The 23,483-nt window shown below is 45.7% G+C and overlaps 3 protein-coding genes across 3 annotated transcripts; 1 reads left to right on the forward strand and 2 right to left on the reverse strand.

Annotated features, from left to right (window-relative positions):
• Nucleotides 1-10,382: 10,382 nt before the first annotated feature.
• On the reverse strand, nucleotides 10,383-11,451 carry LOC131263053 (proteasome subunit beta type-6). The gene is made up of 3 exons (XM_058265187.1): nucleotides 11,298-11,451; nucleotides 10,977-11,176; nucleotides 10,383-10,910 (listed from the first exon to the last, which is right to left on the reverse strand). Exons 1-3 carry the CDS (start codon nucleotides 11,346-11,348, stop codon nucleotides 10,475-10,477), a joined length of 687 nt encoding a protein of 228 aa, XP_058121170.1. The 5' UTR covers nucleotides 11,349-11,451; the 3' UTR covers nucleotides 10,383-10,474.
• A 463-nt stretch (nucleotides 11,452-11,914) lies between these two features.
• Nucleotides 11,915-13,104, forward strand: LOC131267026 (LHFPL tetraspan subfamily member 2a protein). The gene is made up of 2 exons (XM_058269768.1): nucleotides 11,915-12,238; nucleotides 12,320-13,104. Exons 1-2 carry the CDS (start codon nucleotides 12,048-12,050, stop codon nucleotides 12,807-12,809), a joined length of 681 nt encoding a protein of 226 aa, XP_058125751.1. The 5' UTR covers nucleotides 11,915-12,047; the 3' UTR covers nucleotides 12,810-13,104.
• LOC131267025 (dnaJ homolog subfamily C member 21) lies at nucleotides 13,045-15,116 on the reverse strand. Its single transcript, XM_058269767.1, has 3 exons — nucleotides 14,865-15,116; nucleotides 14,175-14,792; nucleotides 13,045-14,110 (listed from the first exon to the last, which is right to left on the reverse strand). Exons 1-3 carry the CDS (start codon nucleotides 15,053-15,055, stop codon nucleotides 13,189-13,191), a joined length of 1,731 nt encoding a protein of 576 aa, XP_058125750.1. The 5' UTR covers nucleotides 15,056-15,116; the 3' UTR covers nucleotides 13,045-13,188.
• Nucleotides 15,117-23,483: the final 8,367 nt, after the last annotated feature.

A 23,483-nucleotide genomic window follows, 5' to 3' on the forward strand; every position in this document is an offset into this window, starting at 1 on the left:
TTTCCGGGGGATGTTACACTGCATTCTTCGGCAATGGCAGCTTCGGTCCGCTTCCGTCTGGTGGCGGTTCGAGAAAGCACCGTGTACGGGGTGATGGTGATATTTAATTTCCCAACGATAAAAACCGACGCTCCCTCGACCGCTTTGGGAAAGCTAGGGGTTCGCCAAAAGCTTCGTACGCATAACGGAACGTTACGCAATGAAGACGCGGCTGTGGCCGGAAAAGCCGGAAAGGTGAGACCGACTGGATGCCGCACGGGTCGCATACCGTGCGCTATATGTGGTGAAATGGAAACATAAATCCCCTTCGGCCTTCCCTGCGGTTCCGGTGTCGCGCCGTCCCGAGGCGAAAGTTCAAACTTCACACCGGTTAAAAAAACGAACGGGCAAAACATCGTACAAGGCATAATGCGCCTCCATCGGTTCCGGTGGCGAGACGAATCCGAAAATCCGACGACGATGACGACGACGACGGCACAGCGAGGTCACTGATTAATTTCGCCTACCATTTCAGACGCTCGAAGCCAGATGACGAGGCCATTATGGCGCTTGGCTTCGGTCTCGTCGTTTTCCTCCCGCGTGCAGGGAAAAGGATTACTCGCCTAAAGCAAGCCGACACGGGGGTGGGGGAACCGGGAGAACGATGCCAAGGCCACCAAGGCGAGGTGGGACAGAGTTCAAAGACGACGAATTTTGTAGACGCAAAAGAAACCACCCCGGTAATTTCCCCACCCAGTGCCAAGACGGAACTTCACGGGAGAGGGGAACGCGAATGTGACAATTGAGAAATTTAATAATGAATTTATTCGCCAGCCTTTCTGCGCTACGAAGAGCGTGTCTTGCGAGAATAGCAACAAACAATTTTTGGGGAGAAAAGTTTGTACATTATTGCATATAGCACCGGTGACAATATTTGCTTTAAGGTCACAATTTTAATTAAAAAGATCACAACAAACACGACACGTTGCGTCAGAGTTTTTCCAGGTAAATATATTTGCTGTAATTAGGCAAAAAGCCGGCTGAAGAACCTTAAGACGCCAAATGGCTCAAGTATTTTTACTCGCCCAGACAATCGGAAGCAATGGTTTCCTTTTTATCTTTTCATTGTATTTTATTTTTAGTGTTTGTTGTTTATTTTTAATTTTGGACTACCTTAAGCGTTAAGCTATATATTTAAACATTTCTTTTTTTATATATTTTTTCCTGAAGAATACATTTTCCACCAAGAAAAAGACTCCACCTAGTTTACTTCATAAACTTAAAATGATTAAATAGAACTTGGACTAAACGGATCGCACCTCTTTTTGCCTTTAATTTGTCGATGCATAATTTGTCCGTGGTTTTCCCGACCGTCCTTCCAGCAACCGGCTTTGAGGTGAATTGCAAACTTCTCCTTTCGGTAAAGAAAACCCTAAAAGACAAACTTGGTCTTGTGGGCGAGCCGGCACCTGTTCTAGTGACAGCGTGGTAAGTTCCCAGAAATGCACGGGTAATTTGTAGAAAGTTTTGTGGTGTCAAAAGTTTTGGCAAACGCAAACTACTGGCTGGTTCGTGCCGGAAAATAAATAAGTGGACGAAAAGAGCAACAGCCAAGCCGAGGAACAAGCTAGCGACAATCGTTCCGTGAAACACTTTGATCACTTTAATCGCCACGGCGAGCTTCTTTGAATAGTTTAATTCATTTAAATTAGGAATGGTGGGATTAGATAAACTCACACAAGAGCGAGTTTTTTTAAACCGATATAGAACAACAAATAAAGCAAATGATACATATGACGACATCCAGGACTGAAAGTAAATCATTACCAATCAAATAATATGGAGCCGTCTCCATTTGATGTAACCTACTTTTCCGACGGACAAACCACAACCGGGTTTTATGCTTCCTCCAGATAATCAACTAGCACAATAAACCAAACGGGAGATGAAACATGAAGCCAAAAAAGAAAAACGAACAACACAAATGCCACATCGGACAAGTTCATAGCTTCGAGCAAGCAAAAAAAAAAGCAAGGATTCAGCTGACAAATATGATTATCCTGCCGAGGAGTTGCGGAAAAGTTCGTTCCATTTTCCCTGACCTGGGCTACTAAATGGCCCATCATGGACCATTGGAGACCGTCGCCATTAAAGAGCCATCCTCCACCGAACGGGGTTCCTTCTGGGAAGATTATCCTTCCTCTTTTCTTTCCAAACCCGTCCTTCGTTCGTGTCCGCTCGGGCCGCAATCAAAATGCTGGTGGAAACATGGTTTTGCGTACAATGTGGCGCAGCACGACGCAAAGGATACGGATTTGTCCTTTGCTGTGCCCACCTTTGGCCGCAATTCGATGGATTCCGAGAAGGGGCCATCGGATTGTTGAATTTATTTGAAACCCCGCACAAATAAACCCTCACAGTTGAATGTACCGTTGAGAATGCCATTAGTAAAGCGCACGGAATGGCGGCTTAAATATTCGATTTAAAAGTAAAAAGCAACATTCGATGATCCCACCAAGAAGAACATTTGAAGTAAACTGGAGGAAAAAAAACGGTTCCCAAAGAGGTTCAGAAAAACTTAGGATCGACGGAGTGTTTGGAGTGGGATAAAGGAAAAATCAGTGTCCCATGAACTTTTTCACTGACCTCTCTCGCCAAAGGCGAGCTCTTACGCGGGGAGATAAAGGTCTAAGACAAAAGAACCCAAACCCACCCCCACTAATATAACGCAAACCCTTAACGTCTCCCCAAAAAAACCGAGTTATCGGACAATAACAGAAGGAACAAAAAAAACGTGTCGTAACGACGGGGATAAAGAGACCAAAAGTTTACCAGCTGGAAAACTCCGACCGGGAATTCAATTATTATTCCATTTTAAGTTTATATCTTCTTCTTTTCCCATTCTATCCGTTTTCAGTTTATTTACCCCGCTTAGCTCGTGCGGGAATTTAGTTCGTTCTCCGAAAACTCTTTGATAGCAACGGGCTAGACGAAATCTATCTCGAAGACCCCGAAATACGAGAAAACCCTACCAGGAAAGTGCAAGGAGTCACGGACAGGCTTTAGAAACGTGTTTTAATTTAAATTAAAAATTCTCCACCCGGTTTTGGAGCGGATTTTCGACCGAGATTTCCACAACCACACTATCGGATCGATATTCGGGCACTATCCGAGAATTTCAGATTTGGAAATAATTGTGAGCTCAGGTGTTGAGGTTTTCGAATAGGCAAGCTCCTTTTCTAGAACACGGCATTGGTAAAATATTTAAAATTTATTCAATTTAGAAGCGTAATATCGTTGTGGTGTAATTTTAAGCACCAGTTTCGACAGCTCGATAGCAAAACATTGCATGAACAAATCGTTCGTGATAAAAGGTAACAAAGCGAAAATCGGGGACCTTTAAAGTGAGTCTCATTTCCCGAGGAACTCTTGCTCCCTAGCGTGCCACTTTCCATAACGCTTTCGTTTCGTTTAGTTGATGGGTTTTGAGTCAGGTTAGCTAATCCCACGCTATCATTGCTCCACCTGACCTCCGGACTTAACTAATCTGTGCCAACTGAAACAACACAAATCCGGGCACTGATTTGAGACCAACCTTACGCTCTTCAGTCCCTTTCCCGAGTGAGTTGGGCGGTGAAAAACCTCGCTAGCAGCACCGGCGATAAATTTCCTTCCGGGAGCTTCCACGGTGTTGTGCATTACCACTGCTACACACATACACACATACAAACAGAGTCACATGAACGACAACCTGACCCTTTCACCCTCAGGGGCCTTCGATTAAGCTTGGCGATTACTTTTTTATAGTCAGCAATTTGCGTCGGCTACCTTACCGTGTATGTATCGTACTCCCATTGTCAGGAGGCCCCCGCCGGCGGGCCCGGAGATTGGCCGAGACAGCCGAGGGGTTTACTGAGACCGGTGCGGACAATAACGGGCTCCAAACGATCACCACCAGCTACACCCCCCCTGGGAGGGTGGTCGAGGGCAATTGTGTCATTCTATTTATTGGTCCCAATTTGCCTATCCACACTGCCAACGGTATCCTGATGGTGATGCTGTCCTCCCACCGGGTCCCTTTCTGGGGCCCCAAGGTGGGGGGGGTGGGGAAATTAATGACCCAAACAGCGCTCGAGCGTTCCAACATGTCGCCACCCAACCGGCGGATGCTGGAGGCATCTAAATTTTACAGTTTGTGGCGCTATTTTTAGCACAGGCACGAGGAAAGCATTACGAAAGCACTTTTCCCCACTGCGGCCACGGCTATCATCATCAACGCTGGTCGCGTTCCGCAAACAACATCAACCGTCTCCTTCCTCCCCCGGCGGATCCCTCCCGTCAGAAAAGTCACACGGGAGAACGCGAAAAGGTGAAGGGATGACCCGACCCGAGGACAGGACAAAGCTTTGAAGGAGCGGACGAAAACAAAAAAAAACAACATGACCATTCTGTCCCGGAAGCAATAAACAAAAGGAAATATTAATTTTTACCCTGTTGGAAACACATTTTTCAACCGCGCCTCGCAAGTAAACAAACGCTTCAAGGTTACGATGGCACTTCCGCTTCCGTTCCACGGGACGCGTGGACGTTTCCGACCGCGAACGGTGGAATAATTTCACTGCTAATCTCTGGCCCTCTGGCCGCTGGACACCATCCCTTCGCACAGTGTCGTTTGCTACTTTTCATTTTACTTCGTTTTCCCTGTTGTTTCTGGAACGCTTTAAGCTTTTCGATTCCGGGTCGAAACTTTGATACTGATACGTATCGTTTCCCGTTTCCCAAACCACGCCGGAAGGCTCACACATACACCGACCGTGTGATCGGATTTGGGGCGGGGGGGGGGGAGGCTCGATCTCGTTGGTAAAAAAGTTTTCACCCCACCACGGAAAGATTTTCCACCATTCGCTTGGGTGTTAGGGTTCGAAAGCTTCTTTTTGGAGCGAATAACTGCATGGAGGCGCGTTGGCAATCAATAGCATATTTAAATTAGAAAACTTTTCCCAAATTCCCTTCCCGCGATACCCTCCCCCACGCCATCCCGGAGAGTGCAGGAAAATGCGGGCGTTAACGTGCGTTTGCTGCCAGCGCAACCAAGCGGACATTTTTGCTGACTCCTCGACGTGGCGAATAGTTTGAGCCTGTGTGTGTGTGTGTGTTTGAGAGTGCTGAACGAAAATTTTATGCTTCCCAAGAATGGTGTCGACGACCGGCTGATGCCGCCTGTCGATGCTGGCTCCTTATGCTGGTTTGTTTCTGCCGCTGCCCGTGCGAATTGTGAGTAATGGGCTGGAAGTGGCATAAAAATGCAAACGATGGATCCTTGCGTGCGCTTTTTTACTTTATTTTCCGTTTTTTAGAATGCCATTTCCCGCACATTCACATCGACGGGGGTGCGACGTGTTGGCGAATATTTTGAAGCGAGGGGGGTTCCCATGGTTGTTGGATACATTTGCGACAAGCTTGGGACGTTGCGCCAAGCTCGTTCCAATAGATTGGGGACAACGTTTAGCGGGATTTGAAATTTATTGCGCTCATTTCCGCCGAACGATGCCTTATTTCCGATGATCTTTTCTTGGCCGTTTAGCTGCGAGCTTATGTTCGACCACTCAAAAGTAATGAAAACTTCATCAGGTTTGGAAACAATTTCAGTCGTACCAAACGACATGTATTCTATTGCAACTTTTCCATGTTCCTTACTGTTTTGGTTTCACAGTAATGTTCGTTCGAAATCCCTGATTTTTTTTATTCATTTAAGTAGTAGTAGTAGTAGAAACCGTATATTTGGTTGTAATTCAGTATGGTACATAATACATTTGTAGACAGTTTTTTTAACGGGTTCGATCACTTCTTCTTCTTCTTCTTCTTCTTGGCGTAACGACCTTGTTGGTCATGCCTGCCCGTTAAGGGCTTACGAGACTTGTTTCCCTGTTGTACGTGGATAGTCAGTCCTCTCGTAAAGGGGAGGGTCCGGTCTCAGTTGGGATTCGAACCCACGCTGTCGAGGTGGGCCGATTTTCTAACCGGCGCTACCGCTCGGCTGTCGCGGACCCCGGGGTTCGATCACATCCTCGTTATTTGTAATAACATTTAAGCTAGTCAGTTGGAAATGGTATGCAGCCTGACGGCGTATTGATGAAGTTCAGTGGGAAAATTGGTTTTTTATTCATTTAAGCGATTAAACATTCAATGCAATTATTCATCAGCGATAATAATAATTTGAAAAACAGGCATAAGTTAATAACCTCAAACCGTACATTAAGTAACGACAGAATCTTTTAAACCAATATCTTATAACAATAAATCCTTCAGTTTTTTTAGTTTTCGAGGTTTAGTGTCCAAAAGTACTGCATTTGGAGCAACTTAACTGTGATAAATCTAAAACATTTTTGCTTTTCATACTTAGTCTGAGTTTACAAAATCCACCTAAGTAAATATAATTTTCGTTCAAATTTTACCAAGCAGAAAACAATGCAAAATCCATTTCCTGTTAATGATTTTGAGTACGTTTAGTTAAGAAAATATTTTCACAAAGTTGTTGCTTTGAACTTTTTCACATTTCCTATACTTGAGTCAGAAACGTCTTTCACAAAGTTGTCTCAATTCAATGAAAATATTGTATTTTTCTTTTAAAAACTGTCACATTTGTGCTGTTTCTTCAGCAACGTAGCTTTGCTTCTTTTGTAATTCCTGCGAACACAACAGCCAGTCAATCCTGGATTACGTTTGACTTGAAAAACACACGTAAAACATACCCAAAAAAAAACCCCACCCGGTGGAAAAACAAACTCTCCCTTTAACACCTATCTATCCGCCGTTAGTTATCGCGTGTTCGTGTTGAATAAAGCCGCCGAAAAGCAAATTCATAAATCGTTCGTACGTACGTTCGGTTCGGTGCCGTTCTTTTGCCTTTCGAAAGCCTCTTGTCCTTTTGCCGGCACCTCGTCCCAACAAAAGCTAAAGGAACAACCGACTGCTAAAGCCACCGGTGGCCGGTAATGCCACCACGAAGGACCGACAGCCCGAAGGACGAATGCATTCAGCCGTTCATTTCCATTTCCATCGTCAATCGACCGACGAATCTGTTCGCCCCGCTTGGCCCCCCCACGCCTTCCTCATGTTCAGCCCCGGCAGCCAAGTCTTTATCAACCGGCCGGAAAGATTTCTTTCATCCGCATGGGAGTTCTCTGGTTTTTTACCTCGACACTTCTTCTATTGCTTCGTTCTCCGGTACGGTTTCTTCTGCGGACCATTCCGGTGTGCGGGCATTTATGGTTTCTGTTACGATGGATATGCTCCTGGTTTTACGTTCTTTTTTTTTGCCACCCAGAAAGAATACTTTAAAGCCGCACCAAAAGAGAACAACGTACCAGGAGAAAATTGTGCTTAAATTCCGTAGCATAATCCAGGCTGTGTACTAGCGACATGTTTCAGGACGGAAATTGTAATCCCATTCGACGGTTTCTGGCATTAAAGGCTCTCCAATGCCTCAGAAACGGGCTCTTTAAGGAGCGGTACGGGCGAATGTACCGAGTCAAACACATCCGTGTAGAATTTTCGCTAAATATTCCCGAACGGAATTCTGTGCACGGCAAAGATGAGAGCGCTACCGCAAGGGAAAATCCGGGAAAACCCGCACCAGACCAGTGGTGGATGGCGCAGTGGTGGATGTGGAAACCAAAATTAGAGCATAACCGAGCATCCGAAGCCTTTCATTGCCCTCTCCCCGCCGTCAGTTCAACCACGCTACGTTCTCCCGATTAAGGGGAGAAGACAAAAAAAAGGATACAAGGCACAAAGCCTCCAAATCTAGGTTATTGGTGATCCTCCAAGTTTGGCTTCAACGACGACACGGGGGAATGGGAGGAGGCGCAACGAAGGAAGGTCGCGAATCATCCGTCTGTGGTTAAGGAGGGGGGACAGAAGGCTGAACTGCGACGACGGGGTAAAGCCATGCCAGCCGTGCCCGTGTGATGTGGGAAAATATTTGATTTTCCTTTCTTACTCCCCCTCGCTCCTCCAGCGGCTTGGAAGCCAATGCGGGACTGCGGTCGGGGGTGGACTGGAGGCTCATTTTCCATTCGGAATGACCTGCCTCCGTTTGGAACCGACCTTGCCCGCACCTTAGTCCAGGCAAACAGCATACAAATGGCAAACATTAAAAATCAGCATCCACCGAAATGGAAGCCAAACGGAAACGAAACACACTTGGTTTGGGCAGGTTTTATGTTTTTTTTTATCTTTTCCCGCAAAGAAGAGGTGAGCATAAGAAGCACCGAGAGGTATGATCTCGTTCGGTTTTGAATATCGATTTCGGTGCTGGCGGGTGTCGTTTTGCCCTGAAATCTCATTTCGGTCTGTTGTTTTTGGCAATCGGCGCAAACGGGCTTATGCAAACTGCAGTTTTCCGCACACGTGCACGGGCTGGAGGTTCGGGGTTTTCATGTGCCAGTGCTGGTCGCACAGGAGGGTCAGCCAGGGCGATATTTGCAGGTCATAAGGTGCATAACGAGAGGGAATAAAGATAACTTTTAGGTCAATGGACGGATTTTGTTCGAACCCTCGAAAATGGAGTTTCTATTTTTATATTTTAGAACAATGTTTATTTAAGTTTTTTTTTAAAAAGAATATGAATAATATGTTGGTACATAGAAATGAGAGGAAACGAAAGAAACATTTCTTGCCATAGCGAGGAAAACCCAGGTGCACCGGTGGACCTTCATCGACGCGTGCCATCACAACAACGTGAGCAATGTGTTTTTCCTTCATTCCGCCACATTTTCCAGCAGCACATACACACAGCGCCACACGTACTCACAGGTGCGCCACATTTCCTTCACTGTCAGCGTTAAACACACGAAGACACCAGCGGCTCAAAGTCGAGGATTATCACACGAAACTGCCGAATACCTACACGGCAAAGGTTACACACTGCGACGAAATAACAAACCATCAACCAGCACCGGAGCCTCGGCACGTTTTTCGTTCCGTGGCAGGGGTGGGAGGGGGGGGGGGGGGCACTTTTCCTTCGCGCCACCTTTTTCCGTCACAAAATTTCATTCATCCGATCGATCCGTGTATATCCGCATATTCTCCACTCGGTGGACACAATCCCCGTCGGCGTGTGTCTGTGTGTTGGTGTGTGCTTTTTAGTGCCTCACATTTTCCTCTCCCGAAGCACCACCAACAGTATTAAGGGTCAGTTTTCCCTCACTCGACGTGGTACGCAATGCCGCAGCATCGGAAAATGCCATCATGTTTCTACAGCCCTCGCTTCTGTTTTTCACTTTTCGTGGCGATTGGACACCACGCTCGTTTGGTTATCGCGTAAATAGGGCATCGTGCTGAAAACTTTTGGAAAATTGTTGCTACTGCTGATGGTGCAAACGGAAGTCCCGGCCACATTCTTCTCCCGGAACAGAACACTCCAAACACAGCATTTGAGCTTCAATGCCTTCGATTTGATTATCCTCTATATATATTTTCCCTGTAGGTCACAGATACAATAAACACACAACGACGAAGGATGCTGCAGGAACGAGCAAAGCAGCAGTAGAACGGAAAAGCAAGAATGAAAACCTTCCACACGAACCTTCGACGGACAAACGGAACCACGCGCGCACCCTTTGCGACCCGCAATACAACTGAGCTGGTCCGGTGAGGAAAATTGTGTCCACACCGTGTGCCCCCATCTCGCGGCTCCTGGCCTTCAGTCCACCATTCCGATCGTACCATGCGGCGCGGCAACGCAAGCCCTCGATTCACGGATTCGCGTCCTCGTGAGCACGAGCCCCCGGAGTTGGGGTGTCGAAGTCGCAGAGCAATGAACCAAACCAAACCAAAACCAAGGCTCTTGTTGCAAACGGATTCTGGGGAGCGTGAGAGAACGAGCCATCCAAACAACGCCGCACAGGAGAGTCTCCCCAATTCTAGAGCTTGAAGGCTCGATGAAAAACGTCGATGGACACGCTGAAGATGTCTCGCTGAAGGATGGAACGAAACGGAAAAACAACACAGCCATGGTTAACTGCGACGCACGTGAGTCGACGACCGTCGGGGAAAATGGATTGCTCACCGCGTGGTTTTTAGGTGAGAAAAAGAGAGACTAACTGCACGATGGAAATCCGATTCTTTCTCTCCTAGGACCTAGAAAGGAAGAGAATGCGGACGGTGTCGCATTTTCGCGCTGGAACTAGGATCAGGTGGAATGTGTTGTCGTGGGGCAGTGAAGAGACGGCAGGATTATAGAACATTTTCCGATGGCAAGCTTGGGTTTTTAGACCAGTTCAAAAGCTCCGTGAAATTGTCGTGAAAAGCTCCTCAAACGTCAGGATTCAGGAAGGACATGGGATTACAGCTTTCGAATGTGTTTTTCATTGATCGTTGTCAAAGATGTTTATCCGACTCGTACCGATTTATAAGTGTATTTCGGCCACAAAATCATTTACCACAGTAGAAAGAAAACGTTCCTTACAAACACCGTTAAGAAAATCATACCTTAAGCCTGAACGGATACACTCGGTGCAGCGGAACGGGCGGGAACATTCTCGTAATCGCGCGGCGCAAAGAACACCTCCCGCTCGACGCCATCCTTCGTGATGACCCCGATGCGGCAAACACCGCCCGAGCTACCATCGTGGTACATTGCGTGGAAGACCGATTTCTTCACAAACTCCACGCACTCGTTCCGTGCCATACCCTCGCGGTAGTTCTCCTTCACAAAGCCGTAGATGTACGAGCTGCCGGAACCGCCGATCGTAACGCTCTGTCGAATCTGCATGCCTCCAACCGGAACCGAGTAAACCTGGCCACCCTTCTTGGGATCCCAGCCGGCCACGATGATACCAGCCACCAGGGTTTCACGGTAGTTGTAGCAGTACTGACGAAATTCGTTAGCCGCATCCTCAACGAGCGGTTCCTCGCCCGTCTGGTTCCTGTCACAAGATAAAACGAATGGTTAACCAACCCGGATAAGTTTAGCTTGTCGTTGAAGTGCTTACTCATGGTAGTTTAGCGAGTATGCGACAATGTCTGCAATGGCCTGCGTATCGGCAGCAGAACCGGAACGGCAGCAGTAAATTTTGTCCGTCAGCTTCGTGAGCTTGTCGGTGACTCGGTTGGCTACATACGTTCCCGTGCTGGTACGTGAATCAGCGCCGATTACTACGCCACCATCAAACTCTACGGCCATAATCGTGGTCTGCAATAGGAACATAATGTTTAACAGTTTGTTGTACAATTTGCAACAATTGGGCCTTGGCGGAAGGTTATGTTCTTTGCATACTTCCACTAAACACTGAAATAAAGGAAAGAATACTTACTCCAGTGCTATGATGAGCATTTCTCCAGTCGTTTGAACAATCCATATCCATTTTGTCTTGCTATAGTTTAGATGAAAAGTGTTTTAAAACAATTGCCGCTTGATACACCACACGAAAATGAAATATCACGATTGTTGAACTGACAGCCGAACCAAAGATATGCAAAAAACAGGTCGTTGCATTTAGATGTTTGTTTTCACGATGACAGTTGGGCTGCAAATTGCTTACAAATAAAGTTGCAGTTTGCTCGATTTCGGACAGCTATTTACTTTATTAATACTATTTTTACACTCATAAAATTCTAAAAAGTTAATTTTATAGTTTTTTCTGGTGGTTTATGAGGTAAAAATTGGTTCATAGCATTTTCGACTTCTTTTTTCGATAAATCCTAGTCGAACTGGTTACCGATTGAAGTGACAGTTCTGAAACCTGAAAGTATGCAATTTCAAAAGATTGAACCGATTGAAAACATTTTTTTTTTTGACATCGATCGTAGTAATGGGGAAACTGAATCCCTACAGGGATTCGAATCTTTAGAATTCGTCTAAGGATCGAATCTTCGAATCTTCCGAATCCCGATTCTGCCAACACTAATCGATCGGCGATCGTGATGTGAAACAAAAAAAAGAAACGAAAACACGATCGAACTTGAATCATCTCAGTGAAGAAAACATTTGTCGCCGGTGCTTGTGTAGCTTTAAGATAATACGCCGATCATTCCCGTTGTTCATACGATCGAACTACTTTAAAATGTGCTGTGGCGGATTACTGATCACCGGCAGAAGTCTGCTTTGGTTTTTGGTCACCCTCGTTGCCTGCATGACGCTGTTTGGGGCGATCGTTTTACCAAAATGGCTCATCGGACCGGAAGAGATACAGATCCCCAGCCTGGAGGGCAACTATACGATCATCCGGCATCCGTCGGTAGGAATTTACAACAGGTAACGCTGCGAGGGGGTAAAAACGATGTACCTTTCCTTCCGATTCGACCAACTAACTCTTTGTTTTCTCGACCCCCGCAGATGCAAACGTATGGGTCACTCGGAGTACAACTGTGGCAACTTTGACCTGTACGGCCTTGCCACGGACACGACCATTTTTCCCTTTGCCTGGAAGATCACGATGTTCCTGATGTGTCTGGGCAATCTGTTGCTGGGTTGTACGCTGATTTGTATGCTGGTGACCTGCTGCCGAATGCATTCAATCTGCGGCTTCAGCACGCACAAACTGCTGGGCATTTTCCAGGGCATCGCCGCGATGATGGAACTGTGTGGATATATGGCCTATCCGTTCGGCTGGGAAGAAGCGCGCGTGAAAATTCTCTGCGGTCTCGATTCCGAACCGTTCGCTCCGTCCGACTGTAAGCTCGGTATTTCAATCTACCTTGGCGCGATCGGGACCGTGCTGGCTTTCATTAGCGCCATGCTGAGCGCCAAAGCCGAATCGGCCTTTTTCAGTGCCAAGGCGCAGCGCTCCATTGAGGAGGGTCAGGTGCTGGTTTGTGTGCCATAAAGGTTCCCGTGGACGGAACATTTTACGCTCGAAATATTTTACGAATCTCATCTATTAATAGCAGCTTCAGTTCTTCGACGGCAACTGTACTGTAGAATGTAAGAAACACTTCCCTCCGAGTGCTTAAAGGAGCAGGAGGATGAAGTACAATATAACATAGCGAGTTCAAAACTTTTTGAGCAACTATACATTCATTTCCTTGTATAAGTTTAGAAGCCATCCCTCCAGTGAAAAACGGCATTTAATAACATTCTATGTATTCTAGCTCTCTATATATTCAAAGTATTTCGCATAATTTCGATAAGCCATGATTTTGATGAGCAAATAAATATATATTTTTTATATTCAAACAAACTTTACTTCCCTCGGTGCCTTCATCTTACTTGCCTTTTCGCTTTCCCTTCCCACTGGCGGCCGCCTTGGACTCTTTTAACTTATCTATATACACACTGTGTCCAGTTTTTTTGAGATGATCGAACAGCTTGTTCTTCGAGGAGAACTTTTCCTTGCAGGTCACACACGAATGATCCGTCTGTTGTGGACCCTCTTCATCAGATGGTGGTGGCTCGGAGGTTTTCAGAGTACCTTTCTTCGGAGCTGGCGTATCTACTGGTTTCTGGTCGCTTTCCGGTGCCTTCGGTGGTCCATCTGGTTGACCCTTACCCTTTCGGCCAGCGGTAGTTGCTTTGCCTTTACCCTTTCGAGCCGGTTTTTTACTTCCACTACCCCAATCATCGTCGTCGTCACTATCGACAGCCCCTTTCTTGCCCAACCGTAACCCAACCATATCGATGTCCTGCTGCAGGCCACTCGTCGGATCTTCGTCATCGGACGATTTTATCACAGAAACGTTATTAAGTGTTTTCTTTTTGCTTTTGTTCTTCTTCTGTTTGCTTTTGGCAGGTTTCTCATTGGACTCTTGTTCGATGTCGCTTCCATTTACAGCACCATCGGTCGGCTCCTGTTCGGCATTGGGCAACACAGTAGATTCCTCCTGCTCTGGGACCGTTTCTTCCGGTTGGTCAAATTCTTGCGATTCTTCTCGCATTGCTTTTCTCAGCAGCTCCACATTCTGCTTGTGCTTCTTTGAGGATTCGTGATTTTCAAACGAACTTCGATTCGTAAACATTTTATCACAGGCAACGCAGTAGAGATCATCCACGTAGAAGCTTTCCTCTCCGTTTTCGTTCTGGCCCACGATCAACCCGGCCATCGCATCCTCCAGACCGTTGGTATCTCCCACGGCGTCATCCTCATAGTCGTCCGTTTCATCTTCCGTTGTTTCGGCCTCAAGTTTCCTCCTAAAACGATAAGAAGGTCTTAGTCGCATGCAACGTCGCCAAAAAGTGTGATCGTACATCGTACCTTAACTGCTCCTCGTACGCCTGGTCGAAAAGATTCGAAGAGTTACGCTGTTGCTCTTCAATTTCCAACTGATTGCGGCGTATCTGATCCAGTCGGTTCTGCTGCGACTTTAACCGGTTCTGCGTTGCTTTCTCCTCCAGCAGCTTCTTGTACGCGTTCACTCGCTTGTCGCGTTTCTTCACGAATAGCACCAAACTACGAATTTCCTCGTTCCGTTCTTTGCGTGCCTTCTGCTGCACCTTTTTGTTCTCCTTATCAATCGCCTTCAGTATCCGCCGGTCCCGTATCTCGGCAACATTGTGCGGGTTGAGCCAGGCGTAACTTTTCTTCGTGCAAAACCCTTCCCAAAAGCCGTAAAACAGGCGGACAACCGTTTCGTAGTCGGACTGTCCGTTACCGAACTTTGGAATCGTTTCGTACTCTTCCTCGGTGTCCATAAATTCAACCTCTTCTGCAGCCAGCTTGTCGAACACTTCGGCGTAAACTGCGTAGAAACCGCCCGGATCGTCCCCGTAGCCCTTGTAGCAGGAGGTGGTAAAGTAAGGAAACACGTCCAGCGAATTGTCCTCGTAATCGGTATGACCACCTCGTAGGATCTGTTCGCGATGGTTATCGTACCTGTCGGAGGAAATAGGCACAGTTTAAATCACAGTTCAAATCAAATTAGTTTAGTTTCTCCGTTTTAATTACCATGCTCGTTCCTGTGGATCGGAAAGCACATCGTAAGCCGCTTGCACGAGCAGAAACTGTTGATTCGCTTCTTCCGGGTTGTCGAGGTTCTTGTCCGGATGCCACCGGAGGGCGAGCTTGCGGTACGATTTTTTGATTTCCTCTCCTTCAGCCGTGCGAGGTAGTCCGAGCACTTCGTAGTGGCACTTCATTTCGGTAGATTTTCAGTCAGAAAATTGCTTCGAAACGATGTCGAAGTGGAAAGTTTGTCAGCAAGTAACACGCGTGAAACGAACGTGTAAACAAACAACTGTCAGTTCTTGGACTACCAACTGGGTTGTCGTTTACAAATGCAAAATATTTACCTTTTGTTTTCCGATGAAATAAATTTAGATAAATTATGATTTCTGTTTAGTTAATAAACCAATTTGAATGTGTATGTCCTTAAATGAATGGTCTATTAAAGATAAACAACTTTGAGTAAGTAATTTTTTAAAAAACGAATTGAATCACGAACACCTTGGCTGCAAGTGCAAATAACCTTGGTTTGAATTTAAATTCAAAAATCGACATTAAAAAGCCGTTTGTTTTCAGTTTTCAGTTGATTCTATTGGAAAATGGGAGTAGAAAGATTGGTTTGTTTACTTTATCTATTAACTGATTTTATATTGATTTGGGTACTTACCAAAAATCATCCTTTTCTTATTTATTTTTTTAGCTTTTGATTAGCTCTTTTGACCGATTTAATCATCACGGTACAATTCATGAAGCTAATGCGATCAAGAGAGAAAAAGGGGGGATAGTTTTATCAGCATTCAATGAAAGTGCATGAAACGAAGAACGCATCAGCCTAATAAAAATTGACGCAGGACATCCGCAAGTAACGAAAGCTGGCTCATCTCGAAAAATTCTTGCAACTCCGTTCAACCGTCAGAGTGACTAGCCGATAGGTTCCGTATGAAGTATGAGTATGAGTAGACGATAGGTTCCGTATGAATTTTCCGCTGAATGCTAAAGAACTTTTTGTACAGAAATTTTTCATTTCATCATGTGCTCTCACTGTCGTCATCGTCGTTGCACTTTGATCGATTCTATTTATTTTTTGTGTTCCTCTTACCTTTGGCTGCACCATTTTTAAGACATTTTCTTCGACTCGTTAGCTTGGGGTTTCAGGTTTCCAAAGCTCGGTTTTTCTGTTGTTTGGCTTTGCTTGCTTTTCATAAAGAAAATGCTTATAGGATTCTCTTTTTTCGTTTCTCCCTCAGTATTTTATCTTCCGTAGTGCGACATTTTCAAGCAACGTGAGTTTTGTTTTTTTCACAGTATATAGGCATAAGAAAACCGAAAACCTCTGAAAAGCACCGTCACCAAAAAAAAGGAAGATAAAAATGATACAAATATGATCTGCCGGCCTCCCCTTTCTCCCCGATTCAATGCAGCTGATGAGATTCATTAGTTGATCTATGTTGCTTTGATGTAGAAAAATAGGAGAGCGAAAAAAGGATCGACTCGGCAAAACAGGAACCACGCCATACCCCGGCACTGGCTTCAATGCGGCAATTCTGCAACCTTCGACATAAGAGGACCTCCATTGGGGACACACGAAAAAATAAGGCAAGATGCATTGGAACGAAAGTGCACCGCACAGATCTAATAATGTATCAATTTTTGAGAATGAACTTTTCCTTCGAAGGGTTTTCGGTCTCCGGTCACGTTAGGCTTAGGAAAAGTTCCGGGGAAAATAGCTTCGACATTAGAGTGCACCGATGCATTCTAACAGGCTCTACTTCCGTCGAATGCGATGGTCTAATGATTCTATTGGAAGTATTTTGTGCATCAAAAAAGTGCACGTTAGTGAAGCGGTAAAATCTGGTTCGTTATATACAAGTTTTTAAATTTGTCCCTTCATAATGGGTTCTCGATAAAAGAGTTCTACATTTCACCTAATATTTCAGTTTGTATTTAAATTTTATAATTCAATATTTCTTAGATTTCAATAAGTTTTTCTTGACTCAGATTATATTGACATAAAGACCCCAAGGTAAGACGAAAACCCCCTTCCTGTCTTCACCGAGCATAAAAGTGCTCCAGGAAAAAGTTTTCCACCGTTGATGATTTCAGTTGCTTCTTGGTCTTACAATAATCCGCACGGCTCTCGAAAGACCACTTCCTAACGAGCCAAGGGGCGGCCCAGTTTAGTTTCAACAAACTGGAAAAACAAACTGCCCAATTGGCGAAACACGACGGCCGGTTTACAAGTGGCCTGGCCCGGTTTGCTTGAGCCGTGTAGCTACCAACAAGCAAGGGCAGTGGCGCACTGCAGGGAGCGGCAATTAAAATGGAAATTACGGAATGCGAAAATTATAGAGTTTTGCGAAGAAGAAATGGCATCGGTTTCGAGTGGCCAACGGGGAAACTTTCCCTTAGCTGGCTGCTGGTTGGCGACTTTCGAGCAGACAATTTTCCGAAGTGCATATAATGGCCAAACTGCCGGGAAGTGTCTCTAGGAAGCTTTTGGAGTAGCTTACAAGTTCAGTTCCCATAGCATTTGGGGACAAGACCAAAGGAGTCTTGTTTCCTTCCCGATGCGCATCTTTTATTGAGAATGATATCTCACAATATCGATGGGTATTATTTTATCTTACGAAAAGGCAATATCTAAAATTATCCACCACCTACCGGGCAATAGGTTTTTCACGATGCGATCGCGCACCGCACACACACATAACGATAAATGGTCAGCGTGAGCAGCGCAACTGGTTGAAAAGGACGAAAAACGGAGGAGCAGGTGCCTGCGGCCGGCCATCCGGGCAAGATTTATGACGACATTCCGGTGGCGGGGTTTCTTGGGGTGCAATTTTTGCTGACAATGTGCGTACCTTGGCCGGACCACGTGTGCGCCAAGACGGGAAGACGGAAACGACACGGTAAATCAAGTTACGACGATGCAGATCATTAGGATTCGACCTTTCGTACCGTTTGGCTACTGAAACGAGTTTTATATCCTTTGATGATAGCCGTCCGCTGTTGGCTAGAGAAAATGGGATGCCCTTGGGAAGGGGAGAAAGGGGCGGTAGAATGGGCCGAGGAAAAAATCCATTAAAAACAACCAAACAAATCGTAGATCAGCAATAGTAGGCAACATTCTCGCTATCAGTGAGGTTGCGTGGAGATGGAACCTACCTGTCCTTGTCCATCGGAAAAGGGGGTGGTGGGGGTGGGGGAGGGAATAAATTTTGTTCGAATTACCTTCCCGTTCCCTCTTTTTTTTTGTGTAGCAGCATTGGATCCAGGACGCCAGGACTTTCCGGCCGCAGACTTCCGTCGCTTTCAATGCGACCATAAAACAAAGTTCTACGATCGAGTTTCGACTACGCCAAGGATGTGGGCGGGCTGATGAGGGTGGGGAAGGGGAAACTCGTTTCGCATGTTTGTTTTTCCCGTCGCTGCCACCGCCGCCGTCGTCGCATCCACTTGGGAAAAAGCGGGAGCTTCGGTTGATTGAACGAATCTGTTTAGTCAGCTTTGGGTTTTCGGAGGGTTTTTTCCCTCTCGTAGGGGAGGGGAGTGGAGCGACGTAGGAATGGAATGGAGCCCGAGCATAAATTTAGTCATCAAAGCATACATGATGGAACCCGAGGTAAGAAATAGTGTGCCATTTGCTGGTTTATGGACGTATTTTATCTAAAAATCGATAGAGAAAACCAAATGGGAAAGAAGTCCCGGGTTGTCGGTGAAGGAAGGAGGAGGACGGGAGGAAGGGAAGGAACGGCCAGTGAGTTTGGGATATTCGAAGCATGTCGCAAAGTCTGCGTTATCTTGCGATCGAAAGTGGGTGATACTCATCTACTCGCTTGGAGGTATGTAATGTATGCAACATCCACTCAAGAGGAGACGAATTGATTAACCATCTTTAATGGATGCCCAAAATGCTGACATGCCATGGTTTTCCACAAAAAAATAAATTCAATGCATATTAACGTTGGTTAGAAAACATTGTTTGCCCTCATTACATTATGATGATGATGATTTGGAAAACACTGGACTCTGTGCTAGGTTTAGGATTCGCTGAAAAAGTCATTCAGAGCAACTTCAAGCAATTTACCACGAGTTGAAAGGTAACATTTTTAGTCCTGTAAAAAAAAAACGGAAAAGCTCCGAAAAGAATCAATTTTTGTTCGTCATGATTGGGTTTTCGCACTTTCTCGTCCTCTACTTGCTCGCGGTTCGCAAAACCTTCGCAGCTCCTTGAGGGCTTTATGGTGATACTCATCAACGTGCCTTTCCCTGACGGTACGTAATTTTTTTTTTAGAAGAAAAAGACCCACGAAAACTGGAGCCCACCGTTGATGGCCCATAAAAGGAGCGCGCGGGAAAAATTGATAGACGATTAGTGAGCGGCCCGGGCGTACGGCGTTGACAGAAATCAATTTCCCACCGCACGGCAGATTGCAAAGTAGGCCAGGGCGTCGGGAAACGATAAAAATGAGAAAAAAACGAGTGAGAAAAATCTTGCAAAAATCCCTTTAAAAGAAACAAGTGGGCAAAAGGACGGCGAAGGGAGGCGTTTGAGAGTCCCCACGCATCCCACCCTACCCGACCTGAGGGGTAATGTAGTCTGGGTGATGTTTACCACCTGACACCTTCGATAGCATCTGCCCATTCACGATTTCCCTCCGGGCCCATCGCGTGTCCTTGTGCGTGTGTCGGTGCGTATTTGAGGGCGTGTTATGAATATGGCGATTTGCGTTGGCGGAAAATGCTCAAGGAGGGCGATATCTTTTTTTTCTTTCTCCCGCCCGAGTCAGAGCTTAGTGGTGGAAAACCAGGGGTAGGTCGTTGAGGAGGGAGGCCGACTATTATTCATGTGTAAAATTCGGCTGGTCTACATTTTTCAGCCGAAGCATGAAGTGGCTGGTGTCATTTTCTTCACTCTTCGTCCCCGGGACAACATCGACACTTTCCCGGGTTTGGATGTGGGTGGGGGTTGGGAAAACATCCTCAGTGACGAAACGGCACCAACGCGTGACTGCAAAGACCATTTTTCCTTGCCAACGACGGCGAGTGCGTTTCCAAAATTACCTCTCAACATGATTGACAAGATCCTCGCGCGGTAGAGCTTCAAGGAAGCGTCAATAAAGAAGGAAAGAGAACCGAAAAGAAAAGCACCAAAACGAAGCTTCACGGAGCTGTTGATGAATCGACAGTACAGCATCGCGGAGGGAAAAAAACGGGAATGAAATTGACGATGTGCCATTTTCAACTAGCCGGGCCACCATGGTGGTGGAATTGAATTTACGAGGTCTCAACGAGAAATTCATCATCACGCCGACACGGGGAAACCCTCACGTGTTTTGGCTCGCTTACAAAGTCTCGGTATTTTAGTCGCCGGAATCTTGTTTAGGAATTGTAGGATAAGTTACGCGAAGTGTGTACGTGGATATTGCGACTCCATTGGTTCAAATTGGCAGTTCAAAGGGAAAGTTTAGTTCCGAGCAAAACAGATAATATTACCACGGGACAAACTTTTCATTGAATTGTTTCCTTGTTTAGAGGTGTAAAAAATAATTGTGATTGTATTTTGTAGTTTACAAGTATTAAATAAAAATTCAAGGATTTCAACTTTGCAAAGGACGAAATTGCAATACAATTTCTATGAGATTTAACAATAATGTTCAATAATGAGCCAATTTAATGGCCTGTATATTCATAATTCTGCTTTGACAGCAGTGCAAGAAAACAATCAATGATCCTCAATTCTTTATAAAAGGATAAAATTATTTAATTTCTTTATAAATCAGAATAGAAACCGGTTTGTTGGAAGTTACGCAAAGGAAAATGTGCCGTCAGAAGCCGCTAAAAAATTTAATGAAAAAAAACACCCAAATGACCTTCCCCTGTACAGTGCACGCGTCTCATTTTCACAACAACAACACAGCTATCCAAACATTTTAGGCGCGATCCGACTTGTGGAACGGTTGGCGCTTGACATGATGAAGCCAATCATTCGCGCGCTGATACACCCCATTTCCCGACCGGACCGCGAAGGACGCACGGAACCCACTGGTGGAGACGCTTCTGTCACCAATTTTCCCAGCTCCCTTCCTAACCCTTTCTACCGGGACGGGTTTTCCTGTGCTCATGGCTTGCTTGCAATGAGCGATATGTGTGAGAGGTGTGGGGAGGGTGGGGTGGGCTGGAGGTTATGGGGGGTGAGAGTAAAAATTCAATAGCGAAAAACAAAACGGATCTCGCGCACGAAGCCACACAAAAGCCATCCGGAAGGATAACATGTCAAACAGCGTATGTCCTCGCTGACGTCGAGGAAAAATCTTTCCACACCGAGTAAATTGAAACAAAACAGCCACCGCCGCCAGGCCTTAGGCTCCTGCACCATGCCTAAATCGGGCCCATCCGGCGGGGATGGAAGATTCAATTTCACCGGGACACCGTTGTGTCACGCACGTGGGAAAATGGTATATCCTACAGAAAAACAAACGCCCGCTGCTCCGGTAGAGGTTGGGTGTTCTTTTTTCGTTTTCCTTTTTCGATCGCGTTGCTGTGAGGTTAAAAAACCCTGCTAGTAATTGCTCGCCATGGAATGTTGTAACATTTCCATAGTGCGGGTTGAAAAATAAACCCCAATTGTTCTTTGTTACAACAACTTTGTGCAATGATTGTGTCAAAACCACATTCTGCTAGATGAAAATGTAATAAAGTAGGACCGAAGCACCGGTGGCAGACGCTTTTAGTTGAACAAGCAACCGAATCCTCGACTTTTAGGCTTTTTATCGCTTGTTTGTGGTTTCCTACCAACCGAAAAACGAAGAAAACCAGGTGCAGAAACAACTTTTAATGCCACTTATGCTTAGAAACAGGTCAACTAATCTGCTGATTTGCTTGGGATTTATTGGTGCCCTCCGGTAATTCCTTGACTTTTCCTCCGGTGATGATTCCGTATGATATTTTGAAATAAATCTGCAACACTTCACAGCATGAAGAAATGTAAAATTGTTTCCCGGAAACCGCAGCCCACCTGCACCGAGTGGATTAGAGCCGTTTCAATGCAGATATCCCCAAAGGGGCACATGTCAGTTGACTACACGACCATTTGTCGGGGTCATCACGAGCAAAGGCTTAATTCGAACAAATTTAGCCAATTTGCAACTGCTGCCTCGTGCGAGGCAAGCAAAGGATCACGCTGTAACGACACAACAACACACCCTTATGGGTTGTGCAATCCCCATCCAGCCCGTTGAAATAGTTCGTCGAAACTATTCCAGGCTTCACATCCTGGTCGTGGAGTTTGCAGCAAGTTGTGGCTGAGGTTGTAAACGGGAAAGTGAGTGAAAAAAAAGAACAGGGTTCCCACAGGACACACACACTGGAGGGAAATGAATCGACGGGGATGCTTCCGATGTGATCCCGTCCCCAGAGAAAGAGAGAGAGAGAGATAGAGAAAATGGAAAGTACTGAAAGTGTTAACGCGGTTGGGTTTCCCGAAGCTGCACTTTTCATTTGCATTGGGTGCTGATTGCTTTCGGGATGGGTTGCCTCCACATTTGCTTTAATCTCCAAACAGCCCCCGAAGGGTTGCCCGCAGCCCCGAGCGGGAAGGAGTGTTCCCGACCGCAGAACCAGCTGGGCGCAAAGGCAAAGAACTTTAATTGAACGGTAAAACTTTCACAGCAAATGAGCAGAATGTTGTGATTTTAATTTTTCAAACAAAATAAAAACTATGTGCGAGGTGTGCGGCCGGGGGACAAATGCTGCAAGCTGAATAGTTGTCGTTGACTCATCTGGCACCCTGAAGTCCCCCCACCCCAACCCAACCTTCCACCGAAACCGACTCGTACAGGGGCAACGCAACCAACGCAAAAGGATCGCCTGACGATGAGGGAAAACTTTCGCTCTAAATACCCACCGCATTGTACCCGAACCGGAGGAAATGTGTCGCAACGGGTGGGGATAGTTTTCCCTCGACGGGTCAAAGTTACTCCTCCGAAGGGATCGATCCGGAGTCGGATTAGATGTAGGTGTTTTTTTCTCGTACGCAAATGTCGACGGTCCGTACGTCAAGTGACGAGTTGGTTTGGAAAATGAGAAGGGTTTTTGTTTAGGGAAAATCAAGAAAAGGTACCGAAACATGATGCGGAGAGGAATCATATTTTTGTATTCTGTTTTCATTCCTGTGATCATTTTAAGTATGTTGGTGGCGTTGTTTTAAGATTCGTATTAATTTTTTTTAAAAAATACCATCCTTAACCATTTTTGTAAAGGTAAGAAAAGCCCTAGTCTTCTTAAAATAGAAACCAAAAATATGGTATTGAGTTTTGGTGTAAACTAAATAACAAGCTTCTAGGAAAATTATTCTCTTCTCTGAAAAATTTTATACCGTTGAAAAGTTGTCAAATGATGACGAGAGATAACGGCCTTCACAGTTTAAAAAGTCATAAAATGAAAAGGCTGATTAATGAGCGAACAAACTTTTTCCATTGGAAAATCTTCGACAGATAGGACAGTTTCTTTCACGAAAATTCCTCCAAACTCATTTCGCTCGGCAAAACATATTTGCCACCGGCTGAGTGATGCGCAAAAATGCCACCAGAAAAGACACCACGGGACACTCACACACCGTAA

Source organism: Anopheles coustani, chromosome 2 (genome assembly GCF_943734705.1).
Source record: "Anopheles coustani chromosome 2, idAnoCousDA_361_x.2, whole genome shotgun sequence".
In the NCBI taxonomy this organism is placed as follows: domain Eukaryota; kingdom Metazoa; phylum Arthropoda; class Insecta; order Diptera; family Culicidae; genus Anopheles; species Anopheles coustani.

Bases quoted from the DNA above. Each gene is read 5' to 3' on its own strand.
- LOC131267026 (XM_058269768.1), top strand. From the start codon at position 12,048: ATGTGCTGTGGCGGATTACTGATCACCGGCAGAAGTCTGCTTTGGTTT. The intron at 12,239-12,319 runs GTAACGCTGCGA...CGACCCCCGCAG, and splicing joins TCGGTAGGAATTTACAACAG to ATGCAAACGTATGGGTCACT.
- LOC131263053 (XM_058265187.1), bottom strand. From the start codon at position 11,348: ATGGATATGGATTGTTCAAACGACTGGAGAAATGCTCATCATAGCACT. The intron at 11,177-11,297 runs GTAAGTATTCTT...TTCCTATTGCAG, and splicing joins ATGCTCATCATAGCACTGGA to ACCACGATTATGGCCGTAGA. The intron at 10,911-10,976 runs GTAAGCACTTCA...ATCTTGTGACAG, and splicing joins TACTCGCTAAACTACCATGA to GAACCAGACGGGCGAGGAAC.
- LOC131267025 (XM_058269767.1), bottom strand. From the start codon at position 15,055: ATGAAGTGCCACTACGAAGTGCTCGGACTACCTCGCACGGCTGAAGGA. The intron at 14,793-14,864 runs GTAATTAAAACG...TTCCTCCGACAG, and splicing joins GATCCACAGGAACGAGCATG to GTACGATAACCATCGCGAAC. The intron at 14,111-14,174 runs GTACGATGTACG...TTATCGTTTTAG, and splicing joins GCGTACGAGGAGCAGTTAAG to GAGGAAACTTGAGGCCGAAA.